The sequence below is a fragment of the Felis catus genome, chromosome A3, assembly GCF_018350175.1.
Source record: "Felis catus isolate Fca126 chromosome A3, F.catus_Fca126_mat1.0, whole genome shotgun sequence".
In the NCBI taxonomy this organism is placed as follows: domain Eukaryota; kingdom Metazoa; phylum Chordata; class Mammalia; order Carnivora; family Felidae; genus Felis; species Felis catus.
Genome location: NC_058370.1, coordinates 50,030,433 through 50,049,210, shown reverse-complemented (window position 1 = coordinate 50,049,210; position 18,778 = coordinate 50,030,433). Strand labels below are relative to the sequence as shown.

Genomic DNA, 18,778 nt, shown 5'->3' with positions numbered 1-18,778 from the left:
GTCGGAAGCGTCCCTGGTGAGGCCCCTGGACGCTCGGCACGTACGAGGTGGGACGCTGAAGGGAAGGCTCCAGACCCAGAGAGCGGTGGGATCCTTCCCCACGGATTTCCTGCAGTGAACTCAAAACCGAGCGCCCCTCTTGCTGGACTGGTGTATGTAGAAGCTACCGTTCCCCGGTTTCTGACTTTGGTATTTTCTCGGGTAACTAGTTGTCAGAAGTGGCATTCTCTACTCAGCTGCTGGACGACCTTTGGGGGAAGGTTAAATGGTCTGCTGTGTCTGAGGGCCGGGAAGGATACACCGCATCCTCAGCTGTTGGAAGGAAACCTGTCTTGGGTTGTGCAGATGACTCGTGGTGCTTGAAATTTGTCTACGCGAGTTGTCTCCTTGGGAATCTCCGTAGAGTCCTGAAGTCTTTTGGTTATTTGCATTCTCCCTCTGAGTAGGAGATGAATGCATCCAGGTAAAGCTGATTTCAAAATTAAGATAGTGTATTTCACAGGGACAAGTCTCTCCCCATATGCTGGCTTCTTAATTATCTGGCTGTTCATAGAACGTATCATTGATGGCAGTTTTGACAGCTGGGTATTTCATGGTTTCGAACAAGTTAGTATGTAATGTTTAAGGTGTTGTAATTTTTTGGGGGGTCAGCTGGAATGCCCTTAAATGGCATTGGCCACTTCAGTGTCAAATATTTATCCAAATAGTCCCTAAAAATAATCAATTTTGTTGCTTAAAAATCCTGAAATTGAAAATATGAATATTTGGATAAATAAAAATATAAATATTTGGATGAATAGGAATATTTAATCTAAAAGGAGACCTCGGCATTTCAACTTTATTGCTTAAAAGGTCATGAAATTAAACTATAGTCTCCTCTAAGTTAGTAGGACAAATTTTTGCCAGAAGGGCAGGACTGGCAGTATTTTTGTTTTTGTGTAAAATTATCTAGTAACTGGTCAATATCTTTTGTGAAACTAATTTATTTTTTGTGGAAAGGTTTATCTGCATTAAAAACTCCTGAATAGTTTTAATGTACTTTTGTTAACAGGTTTAGCATAATGCCTAGATAAGTAGGGGAATTCTTCCTTTGAAAAAATCAAATTGTTATGCCCAATAATGTTTGGGGAAATAATGCTGGCCTCGCACCTTCCTTGAAAGATGTACTGTATTCAAAGGATATGATTATTTTTATTTTTGTATTTGCTTGGAATGCTCTCCTGGACATTCTGCTTTGTTTTCTCTTTCACCAAAGTCTCTACTCAACTGCCATGTCCTCAGAGAGGCCCTCCCAGACCAGCCCATCCAAAACAGACTTCATGCCACTCCCAACACCCTTATTTTGTTTACTTTTTTCATCACACTTATCCCTGTCTTGACCTTGTAATTGCCTGTGTACTTGAGTTGCTTTATTCGTTGTCTCCTCCCATATAAGAATAGAAGCCTTATGAGAGCAGGGGCATTGGGCATTGTTTCCTCCACCTTTCTGTCTCCAGTGCATGGCCATAGTAGGTGGCTGAAAATACTTGTTGAATTAGAATCTGTAAATTCCTAAGAAGTGGAATTGCTGGGCCAAGGAGTGTGTGTCTATAACTTTGAAAGGTGAGGCCAAAGTGCCCTCCAGTGTATTGATGAGTACTTCCTCCAGCAGTGTCAGTTGTCTGCCCTTCCCCTTAATAATGAATGTTACCAGATATTTTGATCTTTTTCTATTTGGCTGATGAAAATGACATCTGATTTGTAGCTTTAATTAGCATTTCTTAATTGTTAGGTAGCAATTTTTGTGTGTTTTCATAAGCCTATTGTATACTTTTGGGTATACAATATCTGCATATTTTGCCACACTAGTTATTTTCATTATCTGCATTTTGTTGGGGTTTTTTTGTGCACATTTTCAAATATACAGAAGTAGGGAAGACAATACAAAGAACCTCCATGTGTCCATGACTTCTTAAACAGTTTGCCATGTTTTGCCAATCTTGAATTGTCTCTTTTCCCTCCATTTTTTGGGGGGGTGGGATGGGGAACTAGAATATTTTTAAAAATGATTTCATCCATAAATACTTTACAATATAGCTTGAACAAATAAGGACTTTTTGAAATATGCATACCCAAAATGCTATATTTATCAAAATCAACAATTTATTGCCTGTTACTAATTTAATCTGATACCCAGTCTACATGTGCATATCCCTAGTTACTTCAGAAACAGCTTTTTAAATTTGGTTTGTTTTAAAATCCTGTACATTTTGGGGCACCTGGGTGGCTCAGTCAGTTAAGCATCCAACTTCAGCTCAGGTCATGATCTCATGGTTTGCGAGTTCTAGCCCCGTGTCAGGCTCTGTCCTGACAGCTCAGAGCCTGGAGCCTGCTTCAAATTCTGTGTCTCCCTCTCTTTCTGCCCCTCCCCTACTTGCTCTCTCTCTCTCTCTCAAAAATAAATAAACATTAAAAAATTAAAATCCTGTACATTTATTATGTTTATTCCTAGTTACTTGATCTTTTTTGTTATTGAGAATATTGAAATTTTTGTTATTGATCCTTTCTTACATATTACATATTTTTATTATTGTACTTATTAATTTTGTAAGCAGCAACTTATGTAATCATATTGTTTCTAGTAGATTTTGCAGTTCTCTTGGATTTTCCAGGTATAATATCATATCAGTTACAAATAAGAATTTTGTCCCTTGGTTTGTACTTTTTATGTCCCTTACATCTCTTTCTTTGATTGCATTGTATTTCCAGAACAAGATTAAACACTAGGACTGATACTGGGTATCCTTGTCTTGTTCCTTACTTTACTGAGACTGCTTTGTGTTTTTGCCACACTAGTTATTTACTAAGCGTGTGTTGCTGCTGTTTGGTTTTTTAATCAAAAATGGTTGTTGAATTTTATCAAATGCCATTTTAGCATCTGTGAAATTATGTAGATATTCTCTCTTGACCTGTTAATATGAATTAGAGTAACAGATTTTGTATTATTGAATCATTATATTATTGAATCATCAGTGAAAATTCTGTTAATGTGTAGCTAGGGCCTCTTAATGTTTTACTTAGTAATTTTAAATCATCATTCATCATTTGAGAGACTAGTCTGTAATATTTTATTTTAGAGAGGGAGAGAGAGAGAGCATATGAGCCAGGGAGAGGCACAGAGGGAGAGAGAGAGAGAGAGACAGAGGGAAAGAGTGTATCTTAAGCAGCCTCAATGTTCAGCTCAGAGCCCCACATGGGGCTTGATCCCATGACCTTGGGATCATGACCTGAGCCAAAATCAAGAGTCGGAAACCCAACCAACTGAACCACCCAGGTGTCCCTGTAATTTATTTTTTAATGCAATCTTTATCAAGTTGTTTTAGTGCTTTATATAGCTTTATTAAAACCTTTCTCTTTCTTAGGGCACCTGGGTGGCTCAGTCAGTTAAGCGTCCGACTTTGGCTGAGGTCTTGATTTTGTGATCTGTGAGTTGAAACCCTGTGTTGGGCTCTGTGCTGACAGCTCAGAGCCTGGAGCCTGCTTTGAATTCTGTGTCTCCCTTTCTCTGTCTGTCTCTTTCTGCCCCTCCCCCGTTCTCACTCTCTCATAAATAAGCATTAAAAAAAAAATCTTTCTCTGCTTCAGCCAGTTTAAATACTTTTGAAATGATTTGTTTCTTTAAATTTTGGTGGAATTCCCCTGTAAAACTAAACCTGGTGCTTTTTTAGATTTGCTATTTCTTTCTGGGTTTAGTTTTGGTGATTATACATTGATAGAAAATCATCTGTTTTATCCAGTTTTTTCCTCTGTCTCTGGGGCTGTTACCCCTGTCTTGTTCCCTAATTTGTGTGCTTTTTTCCTTTTTTTCCCCTTGATTAAAAGTAGGTAATAGTATATCTAATACACAGACATGCATTGAAGTAGAATTTTTTTTTTTCCTAAAGAAAATGTATTTTTTTTTAGTTAGTTCTGGGAGAATAGGATGCTGCTGAGAGTTCTGGAGAAGTAGAGAAAACATCTTCTGTCTGAAAGTGGTTACTGCACCCTCTCCTGTTGCCACTGCCCCTGGCAGGAATGTGGCCCTAGGTTGGCCAGATCATCCAGTCTCTCCAGAAGAGTAGCTGGGTGTGTGTGTGTATACACCCATGTGTGTGTATGTATGTGTACACTCAGACTTTGTAAACATTGGCAACTAATTCAGGTAAAAACAACTTTGGAGTAAAATAATTTTGAGAGAGAGCATGCAGGTGAACAAGGGAGGGACAGAGAGAGAGGAAGAGAGAGAATCCCAAGCAGGCTCCACACACTGTCAGCACAGAGCCTGATGTGGGGCTTGATCTCACAAATGGTGAGATCATGACCTGAGCCAAAATCAAGAGTCAGACACTTAACTGACTGAGCCACCTAGGTGCCCTGGACGGGTTGTATTTAAAGGTAAATGCTTATCTAACATATACATTGACATGCACTCCCTGGGAGGAGGGACTAGATATTAGTTTTATACAATATCTGGTAATTTTTAGAAAATGAGGAATTTTTGGGTCTTCCCTGTTCTTTTCAGTAACCTAGGTCTTCTTCGGACTATGCCTTGAAGGCGTAAGTACTCTAATTTGTACCCTGGGAAGGTGGTAATGAGATGTATGGGTCTGTGTGTTTTAGTGAACTTGTCTTTATTCTTCTACTCCCAGCTCATAGGTGGATCTGCCAGTGACTGAGATCAGTGGGCTGCACAGGAGGTTTCATAGCCTGTGATCCTTACATGTAAATACAGGGGAACTGAGGCATCACCCATGGTTCCTCCTTGACCCAAAGGAAGGAACTTCATCTGGCTGCTAATGGCTTCACTATAATCCAGGAAGGCCGTGGCTGAGGTTAAGGCTGGTCTCCTTTAACATCAGTCTTCCTGAACTCACCCTAGAAGCTTCACTTTGTCCTTTCTTTATATACCAAGAAGGTGAGAATGTATTCTGGGGTAGTTTTTGTAGTTAAAGTCTGCTTTTTTCCATCCTCCTCCTTCCACTCCCCCAGAATACAGTCTATGCCTGGACAATGATAAGCAAGGAGGCAGGCTTTGTTTATGGCACCTCACCTGGAGCCCCCAGCTGGGTCCATCTCTTCCCAGTTGTGGTTTACCTTATCAAGGCCACACTCCAGTCCTGGACCCAGGACCCTGGGACCTGGTGCTTCTCTCATGTCTCCTTTGGTGAGATTTCATGCCCTATATCTCTCCTTGCTTTCCAGTTCCTTTTTAGCCAATGCTTACTCTCCCTTCTCAAGGGAGAGTATCTTGTATAGTAACTACGCAGACACTGTTCATATATGGAAGATATTTTTGAGTAGATTAAAAGGTCTTAAAGACATTATCATGGAGGTGGCCTTGGAAAGAGGCATAAAAGATGGGTCATCTTGTCAGGGTTATGCTGACGGCAGTGGAGACAGGCTGCCTTTCCAGACTCGTGATCCTCCTCCTCCTCCCACATGGGCACTTTTCTTTCCAAAATGAAGACTACAGGAAAAATTTTTACTGTAATATGATCTTGAAAACTGACAGATTAAGTCAGCGCTCTTCTCCCAGAGATGATGCCACAGAACTTGGATGTTGGTGGGTTTGTGCTTTGCCAGAGGGCTCTTTCAGCACTGGTAGTGGGTAAATCATTTGTTTTGTCCTAAACTGAAGGCTAGGATGGGGAGGATCAATTAGGGCAGTGGATGCCAACACAGGTAAAAATGGTAGCAGGAAGCTTTGACTGAGATGTCCATTTAGCCGAAAGACCCATTATTTGGGTTTGGTCCTCATTATAGCATCATTTGATGTTTTAGAGGAAAGCTTGCATGGATAACAGACCCGAGTGAGTGTCTTCAGGTTCTGTGACTTGGGGAGAGTTGCTCAACTTTCTGAGTTTGTTTCTTCCTCTGTGATGTGGGGATAGAAATTTCTTCCCTATAGGATTGGGGTGAAGTTTGGGTGTATGAAAGAGCTGGGTGCGAGATGAGTGCTCAATCAGTGGCACCTTCTACTTTGGTTGTCCAATGGTTATTATTAATACTAGTAGTTGGGCGTACTGAGAAAGCTCTGTTAACTTAGAGGAAAGGAATTGATCCTTTCTCTTCTCTGCCCGCAAATGATTACAATATGTCTTCTCAACCAGTCATCGTGCGTATACTTTTTTTTTTTATTTATTTATTTTTAATGTTTATTCATTTTTGAGAGAGACAGAGACAGAATGTGAGTGGGTTAGGGGCAGAGAGAGAGAGAGACACAGAATCCAAAGCAGGCTCCAGGCTCTGAGCTGTCAGCACAGAGCCCGATGCGGGGCTTGAACCCACGAACCGAGATCATGACCTGAGCCGAAGTCAGACATTCAACCGACTGAGCCACCCAGGCACCCCCATCATGCCTATACTTATCATCATGATCAGTAATCATATCTGTGGGTATTAGAACATTTATATCAGTACTCTTTGGCTATTAAACACTTTTTTCACCAGTTCATTTTGCAGAGTTCGAGTACCTTTTAGGTACAATAACTCTTCTAAGTCCTGAGGCTGCAGCAGTGGATATGGGTCACATCTTGTGGACTTTATATTCCCATGGGGGAGGTAGATAACAAACGAGTAAGGGCATGCTGCATCAGGTGCTTGGGGAGCTGAGGAGAAAAGTAGGCTGGTAAGGAGCGCCTGTGGTGCATGCATGGTTTAGGTGGCAGGAGGCCTTTCCAATAGGGGACGATTGAATGGAAGCCACTGGTTTCTTTAGAGTGGAGAAATGCCTTGGTGTGATGTATGTCATTACCATGTCATACTGACTGCTGTGACAAGGACAGACTGGAGGGCCAGAGGGAGCAGGAGGACCAGTTAGGAGTCATCCAGGCAACAGATGATGGGGACTTGGGCTGGCAGTAGCTGTGGAGGGGAGTAGTGCTGCATTCTGGGTCTGTTTTGAAGGAGATGTCAAAAGATTTGTGGGTGGATTAGCATGAGAGAGTGAGGATGTTCAGAAGTGCTTCACCAGTTTTTTCTTGAGCAGCCAGAGGCAAGGAGCTGCCATGTGCTGAGATGGGGCAGCTACGGGAAGAGCAAATGCTTTGGGGGGTGATGAGTTTGGTTTGGGGCATATTGCGGTGTCTCTTCTTGCAGATGCAGTAGGTTGGAGGAGCTGGAGTTTGGGGCAGTTAGGCTGACTTCTGACCATTAGCCTGCAGAAGGTATTTAGAGTCATGACAGAGGTCTGAGGGTTGGGTTCCAGGTCCTGGGTGATTAGGGGTTGGGGAGGAGAGGAGACCTGGAAGGAGCAAGGGAATGGATTGGGAGGAGGGCTAGGAGGAAGGGGTCAAGGGAGCTGTGTGAGGAAGCCTATTGCAGAGAAAGCGTGATCTGCTGTTGGATTTGGTGATGTGGAGATGAGTGGTTGACAAGGATGAGTAATTGGAATGGTGGGGTAAGAGTCTGACAGTGGCTCAAGGGAGAGGTGGAGGGAAGAAATGCAGAAAGCTTTTTAAAGGAGTTGTACAATAAAAGGGAACAAAGATGAGGGGGATAGCTGGGGTGGGAGGAGACTCCTCACCAGTGCTGTTAAAGCTCGTTGCTGTGCTTAGTGGGATGGTCCAGTAGGTATAGACTGGCCATGTGGATGCTGGTGGTATGGTGTCTCTGGGATCCAGCACCCCAAGCTAAGTGGAGGGTCCCCAGACAGGAAGGCAGGTCAAGGGTGCCGCAAAGGTACAGGGAGGTGGTTAGATTTGCAAGGGTAGTGTTGGAAGTTGTCTTCTGCATGCTTCTGCTTTCTCTGTGAAATAAGAGCAAGGTTGTCCATTGAGGGGAGATGGGGTAGAAGCACTGAAGAAGGTCTTTCTTTTCACTTCTCCACCAGGACAGTCCTATTCTTTATTCTCGATCTAATCAGACTGTTCTGGCGTATTTGCGAAACATTAATGTGAACAATCATGCTACCTAGCAGGGACTCTTCTTTCTGATATGCAGTGTTTCAGAAATGGCTCCCATGAGAAGTCATTTTAGCTGTGAGCTGTATGTCAGAAAAGCCACACGTGTTTCTGTACAGTCAAGTGCTACCTGGCTCCAGGGGGCATGAGTGGGAGGGCACTGCCTCCACAAAGGTCCTGCACACATCCTGGTTACAGCTGGGTTTGAGGTGGAGATGGGAAAAGGAGCAACATGAAGTGAGGTCAAGATAGAGTAATTATGTGGGACTCAGGCAGAATCCTTACCTCTCAGGTTTTGCCAGTACACAAATAACTGTTTCTAAATAGAATTTATCTTGAGATGGTATTTGTGGACTTGAGTAGTATTAATATCTATATTCTATCACCAGGTATGGAAGTGTCCTAAAAAGTAAAAAGAGCAGGGTAGATGGGTGTCAACGTGAGAAGTTTCAGAAGAGTAAGACTTTTCATTTTGCAAAGATGAAGGCAGAGGAGTGTCACTGAAGGAATATAAGCAGATCTCAGGAATGCTAGACTTTGGGGTCTGTTCTTGAATCTTGAAAGAAGTTGCCCTGAGCTTTAGGATGAGAAAAGAAAGTTCAAATTGTTTTCAGTTCTTATCAAACTTGTGGAATCTCCTTGCGAGTTTTAGATATATTGACTGAACTATTCACAGTGGGAGGAGAAGAATGTTCAGGGTTGAAGCAGGTCATTTTGATGCAGTAGTAGTTGCAGTGGTTTAGGTCCCTGAGAGGCATATGGCTTTTAACTGTTATCTTCTTCTAGCATATGTACAACAGAGACTTCCCACCCTTTCATCTTTCATCCTTGACTTGTGCCATTCCTGTTCCTGTTGCTTCTACCTGAAAATGGCCATGTCACTGGTGGGTGCCCGTAGGTTACTTTATTCACACAGTTACACAGTTATCATGCTTCAATTATTGGTCAGATGCATGCTAGGCACTGAGAACATAAAGATGGAAGGAAACAGTACCTTTTCTCAGGGAGTTCATTGTCAGTTTTTACTTGTGACAGCCATCAGCTCTTACACTCAAATATTTTAATGATGTCTGCGGTAAAGACAAAATGCAGGCATGGCTGGAGATGGTTAGTCTGATCTCACTTTTGTCCTTTGTTCTGATGTTTTTTTGTGCCAATTTATCTTCAGAGAATCTCATCTTTTAGGCTCTCGTTTCATTGACAGGATGTAATGCATCTTGTCAATGCATTCCTGGCTTACCAAGGTTTCTGTAGATATAAGAAAAGAAATTTTCACAGTTTGGGGACACACCACACTTCGACAAGGCACATCATGGTAGAAACTATGGGATGGAAAATAAAAAGACTGGACATTTGATATTTGGCTTAGGGTTCCAGCAGGAAGGGACTGTTAGACCGGTGTCGGCCAGCTAGGAGCCTGCCAGTACTTCCCCAGGGCCTCAAGAGAGAGCACGAGGGAGATTGTGCAGGGACCAAGGCAGGGATCTCCAGGTGTGAGGTTACCACAGGGGATAGTGATCACCATGGTGAAAGGCAGCCCCCAAGGAACCCGCTCTCTCTCCCCCTTTGTTCCTCCCATTTAAACTTTTATCTCATTACAAAAGTAATAAATATTTCTTTTCTTTTTTAAAGATTTTATTTATTTATTTTGTGAGAGAGAGAGAGCACATGTAAGCAGGGAGATGGGCAGAGAGAGGGAGAGAGAGAATCCCAAGCAGGCTCCATGCTGTGAGCACTGAGCCCAATGAAGGGTTCGATCCCACCAACCATAAGATGATGACCTGAACCAAAATAAAGAGTTGGACGCTTAACCAGCTGTCCAGTTGGGGACACCCAGGAGTCCCCAAAATAGTAAAGCTTTCTTTTTAAAATTTTTTTTTCCAACGTTTTTATTTATTTTTGGGACAGAGAGAGACAGAGCATGAACGGGGGAGGGGCAGAGAGAGAGGGAGACACAGAATCGGAAACAGGCTCCAGGCTCCGAGCCGTCAGCCCAGAGCCTGACGCGGGGCTCGAACTCCCAGACCGCGAGATCGTGACCTGGCTGAAGTCGGACGCTTAACCGACTGTGCCACCCAGGCGCCCCAGTAAAGCTTTCTTAATAAAAATTTAAAACAGAGAAAATGAGAAAATAGAATTTCCTTGGATACTTACTGTTAACAATGTGGCATATATTGAGAATATTGCTTGAATGTTTGTTCTTTTGTTCATCTCACAAATATTTGTTGAGACCTGTGTGCTAGAGGATGTGGTTAAAATGTTCCACAAGAACCAGGCAGGTCCCAGCCTTTATGGAGCTTACATTCTTGTGAAGGAGAAAGATAACCAAAAAAGGTAGTGCTTAACTGTACAGTAAAATTTCAAGGGGTGCAAAATAGTATAAAGAAAAAAAAATAAGGCAGTGTTAAACACAAGACAAGTTGTCCAAAATGGAGTCACTTATGCTAAGCCCTCTATCACCAAACCAAGACCAAACTTGATTACAGCTTCAGCTCCCCCAGAAACGGAATCTTAAGCCACTCTCTCAGGAATCACCTGATCAGCACTAGCAAGGTAATCTGCCTGACAGATCCCTGCTATCCCCTAAAGGAAAGTGACCAGGCAGAAACCAACCTGTTTTTTTGCCCAGTGTAACCTTCTTCTTGCTCACTTCTGCCTGTAAAAGCCTTTCATTTTGCACGGCTCCTCTACACTTCTTTCCATCTGCTGGATTAAATGCTGCCTGACTCATGAATCATTGTATAAAGCCAATAAGATCTTTAAAATTCACTCAGTTGATTTTTTTTTTTTAACAGTAGGTAATGCAGTTGTGTGTAAAGCACTTGAAAACAAGCTGTACTATAGTGTAAAACATTTTTGTCTCTGGCAGGAGAATAAGGCCTTTTCACAGCAGGACAACTCTGCCAACATCCTCATGATTTTTTGTTTTCTTCTCTGGGAACAAAGAGACATTTATGGATTGCACTTGTGTATTTTATTAAGGCCTTAAAGTTTTGAAACCTGTTGAGTGAAATTACCCCCAATACTGACTGCGTTCAAATAAGATTTTGAAGATTATTCTTCAGGTTTCCACTTGTGAACTGAGGAGAATTTAATCCAACTATTAGTCTTGGGGAATGAATTTTGGCTTTACTTTTTTGTTCATTCTGAGAGATATAAAGAGATAATACATATGTTATATATGTTCTATATTACACGTATATTTTATATACAGTTGACCCTTTAACAATGTGGGAGTTAGGGGTATGCACCCCCATGCAGTCAAAAATCTGTGTATAACTTTTGACTTCCCCAAAACTTAACTACTAATAGACTACTGTTTACCAGAAGCCTGACCTATAGACAATTAACAATATTATGTATATTATATACTCTTTGTATGTTGTATACTCTATTCTTATATAAAGTAAGCTAGAGAAAAAATGTTATTAAGAAAAACATAAGAGAAAAGGTAGCTGGGGTGGCTATATTAATATCAGTATATTTCAGAGCAAAAAATATTTTCAGAGATAAAGCAGATCATTTCTTAATGACAAAAGGATCAATTAATCAAGAAGACAACTTTAGGGGTGCCTGGATGCTTAGTCGGTTAAATGTCTAACTTGATTTCAGCTTAGGTCAGGATCTCATGGTTCGTGAGTTTGAGCCCTGAATGGGGCTCTGTGTTGATGGCGTGGAGCCTGCTTGGGATTCTCTCTCTGCCCCTTCCTCCCCACCCCAAAATAAATAAACTTTTTTTAAAAAAAGGGCATGACAACTTTGAATGTTTGTATATGTAATTGACAGAGCTTCAAAATGTGTAAAGCGGAAAGAGAACTCAGGAAAATAGACACATTCATTATTATAGTCAGAGATAGAAGTAGAAGGCAGAAAGTCAGCAAGAGTGAAGTAAATTTGAACAACACTGTCAACCTGATTGTCTAACAATGGCAGATGTGTGTTCTCCTTAAGAGAAGATCCATAGATCATATTCTAGGCTATAAAACAAGTCCCAATAGCTTTAAAAGAATTTAAATCATGCAAAATCTGTTTTTTTACCATAAGAAATTAACATTAGAAATCAGTTAAAAAAAAAAAAGATGTCTGGAAACATTTGAGAGCTGAAGAACACACTTTTTTTTTTTTTAATGTTTATTTTTGAGAGAGAGACAGAATATGAGCAGGGGAGGGGCAGAGAGAGGGAGACACAGAATCCAAAGCAGGTTCCAGGCTCCAAGCTGTCAGCAGAGCCCAACGTGGGGCTGGAGCTCACAGACCACTAGATCATGATCTGAGCCGAAGTCAGATGCTTAACCAACTGAGCCACCCAGGTGTCCCTGAATAACACACTTTTGAATAAACCAGAAGTCAAAGACGAAATTAAAAAGTGGTCCAAACTGAATGAAAATAAAGACATGTGTATGCTTCTAAAGCATCTTGGGAGAATTTATGACACTAAAGGCCTATAGGAAGGAAGAAATGTCTTCAATGACTTCAGTTTCCATATTCAGAAACTGAAAAACAAAATGTACAAATTAAACCCAAAGTAAAAAAGAAAAAAATGCATATAATAAAAATCAAAGCAGAAAGCAAAGAAATAGAAAACAAAAATATTAATCTTAATAGTAGGTTTAATCTGTAATAGGCAAAAACTGGAAACAATCCAAATGTCTATCAGCAGGTATGTGTGAAAATGAGTTGTGTAGTCCTACAGTGGAATATTAGGAATCAAAGGAAATGGGGTGCTTGGGTGGCTTAATTGGCTGAGTGTCTGACTCTTAATTTTTTGGCTTAGGTCATGATGATCCCAGAGTCATGGGATCAAGCCCCACATCGGGCTCTGTGCTGAGCCTGGAGCCTGCTTAAGATTTTCTGTCTCTCTGTCTCTCTCTGCCCCTCTCCCCTGCTTGCACTCTCTCTCTTTCTCTAAAAAAAAATTTTTTTTAACTAAAAAAAAAAAAAAAGTGAACTTGGAGCACAGAGGGTATTTAGGGCTGTGAAATGACTGCATTACACTACAATGGTAGATACACATCATTATACATTTGTCCAGATTCTTAGAATGTACAACACCAAGAGTGAACCCTAAAGTGAATGGATTCTGGATGATGTGTTAATATTGCTTCATCAGTTGTAACAAATGTACCTCTCTCTGTGCTGGGTGTTGATGTAGGGTAAGCTGTGTATGTGTGGCGGGCAGAGGTATATGGTAAATCTCTGTACCTTCTCAGTTTTGCTGTCAACCTAAAACTGCTCTAAAAAATAAGTTTTTTTAAAAGGGAGATACAGGCAACAGTGAATGAACAAATTAATCTCAAAATAATTATGCCAAGTGAAAGAAGCCAGACAATAGAAATTCTATATATATGAAACTATTCTGTAGTTGCAGACAGCAGATCTGTGATTGGGGTGTGAAGTGGGGACCAGAGACGAGCAGGAGGGAAAAATTAAAAGGGGCAAGATGAACTTGAGGTGATGGGTATGTTCACTATCTTGATTGTGGTGGTGGTTTCAAAAGTGTTTACATGTGTTAAAACTGATATAATTATATCCTTTAAATATGTGCAGTTCATGTCAATTGTATCTCAGAGCTGTTCCAAAAACAAAACATGTTATAGAGCTTTTACGTGAGCATTTTGAAAAAAAAATTTTTTCCCTCAGCTTTCATTCTTACCTGTGTTCTTGCCACCACCCAGAACTTCTGTGGGTTTTGCTGCCACCATGGTGTCTTTGGGATTCAGAGCATAGTCAGGTGATCTGAAACCCCAAGGAGAAAACCCAGGGAAGCTGAGGGTCAAATTTTCATTCTAAAATTTTTCTGGGTATCTTCTCAGTGAGGATTTGGTTGAATAGGAAGACTGGGTCACACTTAGAGGCCAAGGACCTGAGCTCCATCCCCAGCTGAGGCCTTACTTTGAGCAAGCTATTTACTAGCTATGAGCTTAGTTTCCAGATCTCTATACTGGGAATATTATCTGTCTTGCCTACTTCACTAAGCTGTACTGACATTGCAACAAGATCCTATCAGTGTTATACAAGAATAAAGTGGCATAATGCTTTTCTTTCTCTGTCTACTCACCCTGTCTACTTTTTCTGTTAATTTAAAAGAAGTTCACAGGAGACACCTACTTTACACTTTAATTTGTTTTCCCAGTGTTCATGCTTTGTTTGAGATGTTAAACTACCTATATTGCTAATACATGTTCAGTCCTTGTATTTTTGCTTTGCAATGCCACAGGTTTCAGAACTTTCTTGGATAACTTTTTTACTATGAAAATAGGTTTGGAAAGCAGGTAGTTTCTTGTTCTAGTTAGTAAAGAGTGCTTAGTTCTTATAAACAGTTCTAGAGCTAGAAAACAATGCTTCCTGAGTGAACAGCTAAATGAAAAGGGAGCTATGCTAATTTCCCAAATGAGACAGGCTTTTGGAAATATTTTTTATTGTGGAAAATATATGTAACACAATTCACCATTTTAACCTTTTGTGAGCGTGCAATTCTGTGGCATTAAACAAATTCACAAGTTGTGTAGTCATCACTAGAACCTTTACATCTTCACGAACCTAAACTCTGTACCCATTATTAAACACTAACTCCCCAGTCCCTGATGACAGCTGTCAAACTTTCTCTGAATTTGACTACTCTACGTTCCTCATAGAAATGAAATCCTAGAATATTTGTCCTTTTGTGTCTGGCTTATTTCACTTAGCATAATGTCTTCAAGGTTCATCCATGCTGTGACATATGTCACGATTTCCTTTTTAAGGCTCAGTAATACTCCATTGTATGTACGTACCCATTTTCTTTATCCATTCATTGAGATGGCTTTATTTTTATTAGAGATGAGGGAAAAAATATATATATATAACTTTCTATGCTTGCACTGTTGATAAGGTAGAAAAGCAGTGTATTAAAATATCAAAAAAGAAAGGAAGAAAAGCAGTGTACTGATTTTTGTCAATATATACTTTCATACCATTTGTGCATTAGCTCTTATGCCATCAAAAATCCAGGACCTGGGGCACCTGACTGGCTCAGTTGGTAGAGGTATGACTCCTTTTTTTTTTTTTTTTTTTTTAATGTTTATTTATTTTTGAGAGAGAGAGCAGGAGGGGCAGAGAGAGAGGCAGACACAGAATTCGAAGCAGGCTCCAGCCTCTGAGCTGTCAGGACACAGCCCGATGCAGGGCTTGAACCCACCAACTGAGAGACCATGACATGAGCCAAGGTCTGACGCTTAACCGACAGAGCTACCCAGGCACCCCTGGAGCATGTGACTCTTGATCTCAGGCTCAGGAATTTGAGTTTCATGTTAGGCATAGAGATTACTTAAAAACAAAATCTTAAAAAAGAAAGAAAGAAAAAGGAAGGAAGGAAGGAAGGAAAGAAAGAAAAGAAAGAAAGAGAAAGAAAGAAAGAAAGAAAGAAAGAAAGAAAGAAAGAAAGAAAGAAAGAAAAAATAAATAAATAAATCCAGGACATATGCTGTCCTGACCTGGGCCAGGAAGAGCAAAATCCCATATAAGATGCTAAGAAGATGTCATTATACTGGCCTCATTTGGGAGATGAGGCCAGAAGGTTTTATAACCGCTACTACTTCCATAATTGAAAAAGAGGATACAGCAATAAGGGCCCTGAAATGGGATCCAGGGATTTCTGGGACCAGTTTTGTCCTGAAGCCAGGTCCTTCTTAGGTACGAAAATAGACAAGAAACAGGACCATAGCTGCTAAGAGGAAGGCAGGAAAGATGGGAGAAGCCAGCCCATGGTGCCATCTGAGGAGCAGGAGTCCCAAATACTGACTTGGGGTCCAAGGCATTTTTGGACTAAATTTTTGCTATGTAGAAGGGAAATGAAACAATAAGTACAGTGTAGAGAATATCTCATAAAGGTAAATTTATATAGTGTTTGAATTCTGAGATAGTGTCCTTTCTATCTTTTTTGGTGTTAAAATGTTCTCATCAGATTAGCTAGTTTTTGAAATCCTTACTTGGTAAAGTTAACTTGACAACACTATGTCAAGTCTTCATTTTGCAGAAAATTTCACTAGCTCATGACCTACAAAAATCTAGGAACCAGTATTTTTTGGTGGGGGGCGGGTGGGAAATGGGGAGAGAGAAGGGTTGGCTGGGAGGAACCATTTCTGGAGATGAATTGAGTCTGCTGTTGACTCCAGGTCGTAACTGTACTTATGAAGGCTGGTCATAGTGAGATCTCATGCGTGGCTGCCATTTAGGTGCAGTGGGCAAGTACCAGTCTACCTGCTTAAATGCCAGTGTTGACCCAGGGAGCCTTTGTTGTAGGAGCCGAGGCTACCGCCTGGTCTTGGTCCCCAGCCCCTCAACAGTTGGAAGGCTGTGTTTGTGAAACTTTTAAAGCAGCAGTCTTCCTAATTGAGCCCACATCTCTTGTGTCCCAGACTCCCCTGTCTTTCAAAAACAGTGTCTGGTGAGTTGGTGTTTACGGTGATGGGTGGAAGGAAGGTGAAGGAGAGTGTAGAGGCAGAAAAATCACAAAGAAGTGAAGACAAGGAAAGGGGAAGAGTCAATAAAAGTAGGCACAGGAAGAATTAGTAAAAATAACATTCAGTACTTTGTACCATATACCATTCTCTTGAGTACTTTACAAGTATTAACTTAGGAAATGTTCACAACTTCTTTATGAGGTAGGCGCTGTTAACCCAGCTGAGGAAACTGAAGCACACATAGTCTGTAGCTTGCCCATGGTCACACAGCCATGGCAGGTGGAGCTGGGTTCAGGGCCTGTGCTCTAACCACTGTGCTCCTGACTGTGTTGGGGCCGTCTTTCATATACATACTGAATATTAGAAAAGGGAACTATCATGGGTTGAAAATACTGGGCAGGTGTCATGGAAGGGAAATGGTGCTTTAACCAGGATGTTGCTTTCCTTCTCTGACCACTTTAGTGACCAAGGTGCAGTGCTAAGGGGTGGGCTTCACTTGGGTTGATGGCCTCCTTTGGGTCCTTCTCGGTAGCTTAGCACCTCCCACCTAGTCAGTTTTGGTGTGGCTGGTAGCATCTGGGTACCTGCTGCAGATGCTGTGGGGAAACCAAAGCTCCAAGGAAAGCATTGCATGAAGCTAACTGTGTCAGCGCCTTCTGGCTCTCTGATGAATGATTTTGAATCATGGGGATCTTTAAGTCATCAACATGAGGGACCACGAACATTAAAGGGTGAATCTGTCCAGGGCACCTGTAGCCAATTTAAGTAGCAATTTCTGTGTTATCAATGTATACTGTTTTAATAAAATAAAGAATCTGGAAGCTCAGGCTTCTTGGATAGGAAAATTAAAAGTGTCGGGGGAGGGCAGGTTCACTTAAATCTAAAAATAGTCCTGTGTTAAAAAGTTTACTTTTTAAAAGGCAAATTAATAAGCAAATTTTAAAGACAAAATTTTCCTTTGTGAAGTTGTAAAGTGGTTTACTTTATTTTGTAAGTGCTGTGCATGCACACGTAGCTGTTTCACCCTGTGGGCACATATCTACTGCTCCCTGAGTTTCCAGTTTGGGATCTTGCCCATTTGAAGTGACCTATGGTCTGAAGGGAGTGATGTGTGACTCTTCAAGGTAGAAGCATTTTACAGCAGGTTTGGGGTTCTCCATGCCCTCTTTCCTAAAGCCATTTGTGGAGATGGTGACATTACAGAGTGATGGAGCCTCCTGAAAAGTTCCTGAGTGACAAGGATCGGTGGAAGCCCCTGCTAACCTGTGCTGGACACATAGCCAAAGCAAGAAATAAACTGTATCGGTATGCTGCTGGGTTTGGTGGTGGTTTGTTATTGCAACACAGCATAGTCTGCTCTTGCTAATATAATTGTTATTATATAAAAGAAATATATGTACAATTTTTTAAAATACCAAATATCTGCAGTAAGTTCTCTGTGCCCTACCTCTTCTTCCCTGACATGAACAGTTCCTCATAAGATGATAAGCCCTCCCATCCCTACCATGTCACTGTCTAGATACCCATTCTTTGTTCTTAACAACTGCATGTCGTCCCAGTGTACAGGTGCCCCGTCCACTATTATGGAGATAGAAAAGCAGTATACTGTGAACCGTAGCTTTCATACATACAAAACAGCAATTGGTTGTGAAATACAATGGAAGAGAAGACAAAAAAAAAAAAAAAAAAAATCATCAACCAAAAAATAATCCTGTAAGGATGCTTAGAAAAAAATATGCAAAATCTTTAAGAGGAAGACTTTTAAAAATTCCCAAAGCTCACAAAAGTAGGCTTGAACAAATGTAAGGACATATGTGTTCTTGAATAGGAAAGCCTAATCTCCCTAAGTTAGATTATTCATTTAACAAGATTTCAAATAAAAATGCCAGCCTGTTTCTCTTGGGTTCTACACAAGCTGATTCTGAAGTTCAATGTAAGAGTGCCAGCAGCCCTCTGGAGAAGGGAGCTTGGTGTGTAGAGACTGGTCCATGCTGCAGTGCTCTGTTTTAGCAGTGTGGCAGTAACTTTGAGTAGCAAGCCAATGAAACAGGACAGAAATTCCAGAAATAGTCTCAAATACACTTGGGAATTTAGGGTAAAGGTGGGATCATACATGAATGGAGTCAAGATTGGTTTAGATTTTTAATAAAGGTTTGGGAGACAAGTGGTAGCCATTTGGGATAAAATAAATCTGGATCCACATCTTAGACCATATATCAGAACCAAGGTTCAAAAGGATTAAATGTAAAAATGAAACCAAGAAGTACTAGAAGAAAAAATGAGTGAAATTCTTACAGTCTTGAGGAGGTCTCTCTAACTAGAACCCAAAGTTGAAATTCCATTGAAAGGTTTTACTTATTTATATTTTTAAAAATATATTTTAAGTAATCTCTGCATGATATACCTAATGACAAAAGA

The 18,778-nt window shown here is 40.9% G+C and overlaps 1 protein-coding gene across 2 annotated transcripts in view; it reads left to right on the top strand.

Annotated features, from left to right (window-relative positions):
- ABHD12 (abhydrolase domain containing 12, lysophospholipase) overlaps window positions 1-18,778 on the top strand; it is an 87,837-nt gene that overhangs the window by 770 nt on the left and 68,289 nt on the right. Inside the window, exon 1 of one of the 2 annotated variants that reach the window (XM_023251526.2) lies at window positions 435-463. The exons of the other annotated variant lie outside the window; for it this stretch is intronic. Within the exon in view, the coding sequence (XP_023107294.1) occupies window positions 450-463 (14 nt within the window). The 5' untranslated portion in view covers window positions 435-449. Of the gene's footprint in view, window positions 1-434; window positions 464-18,778 lie in introns of those variants that run through there. 2 annotated transcript variants of the gene reach the window in all.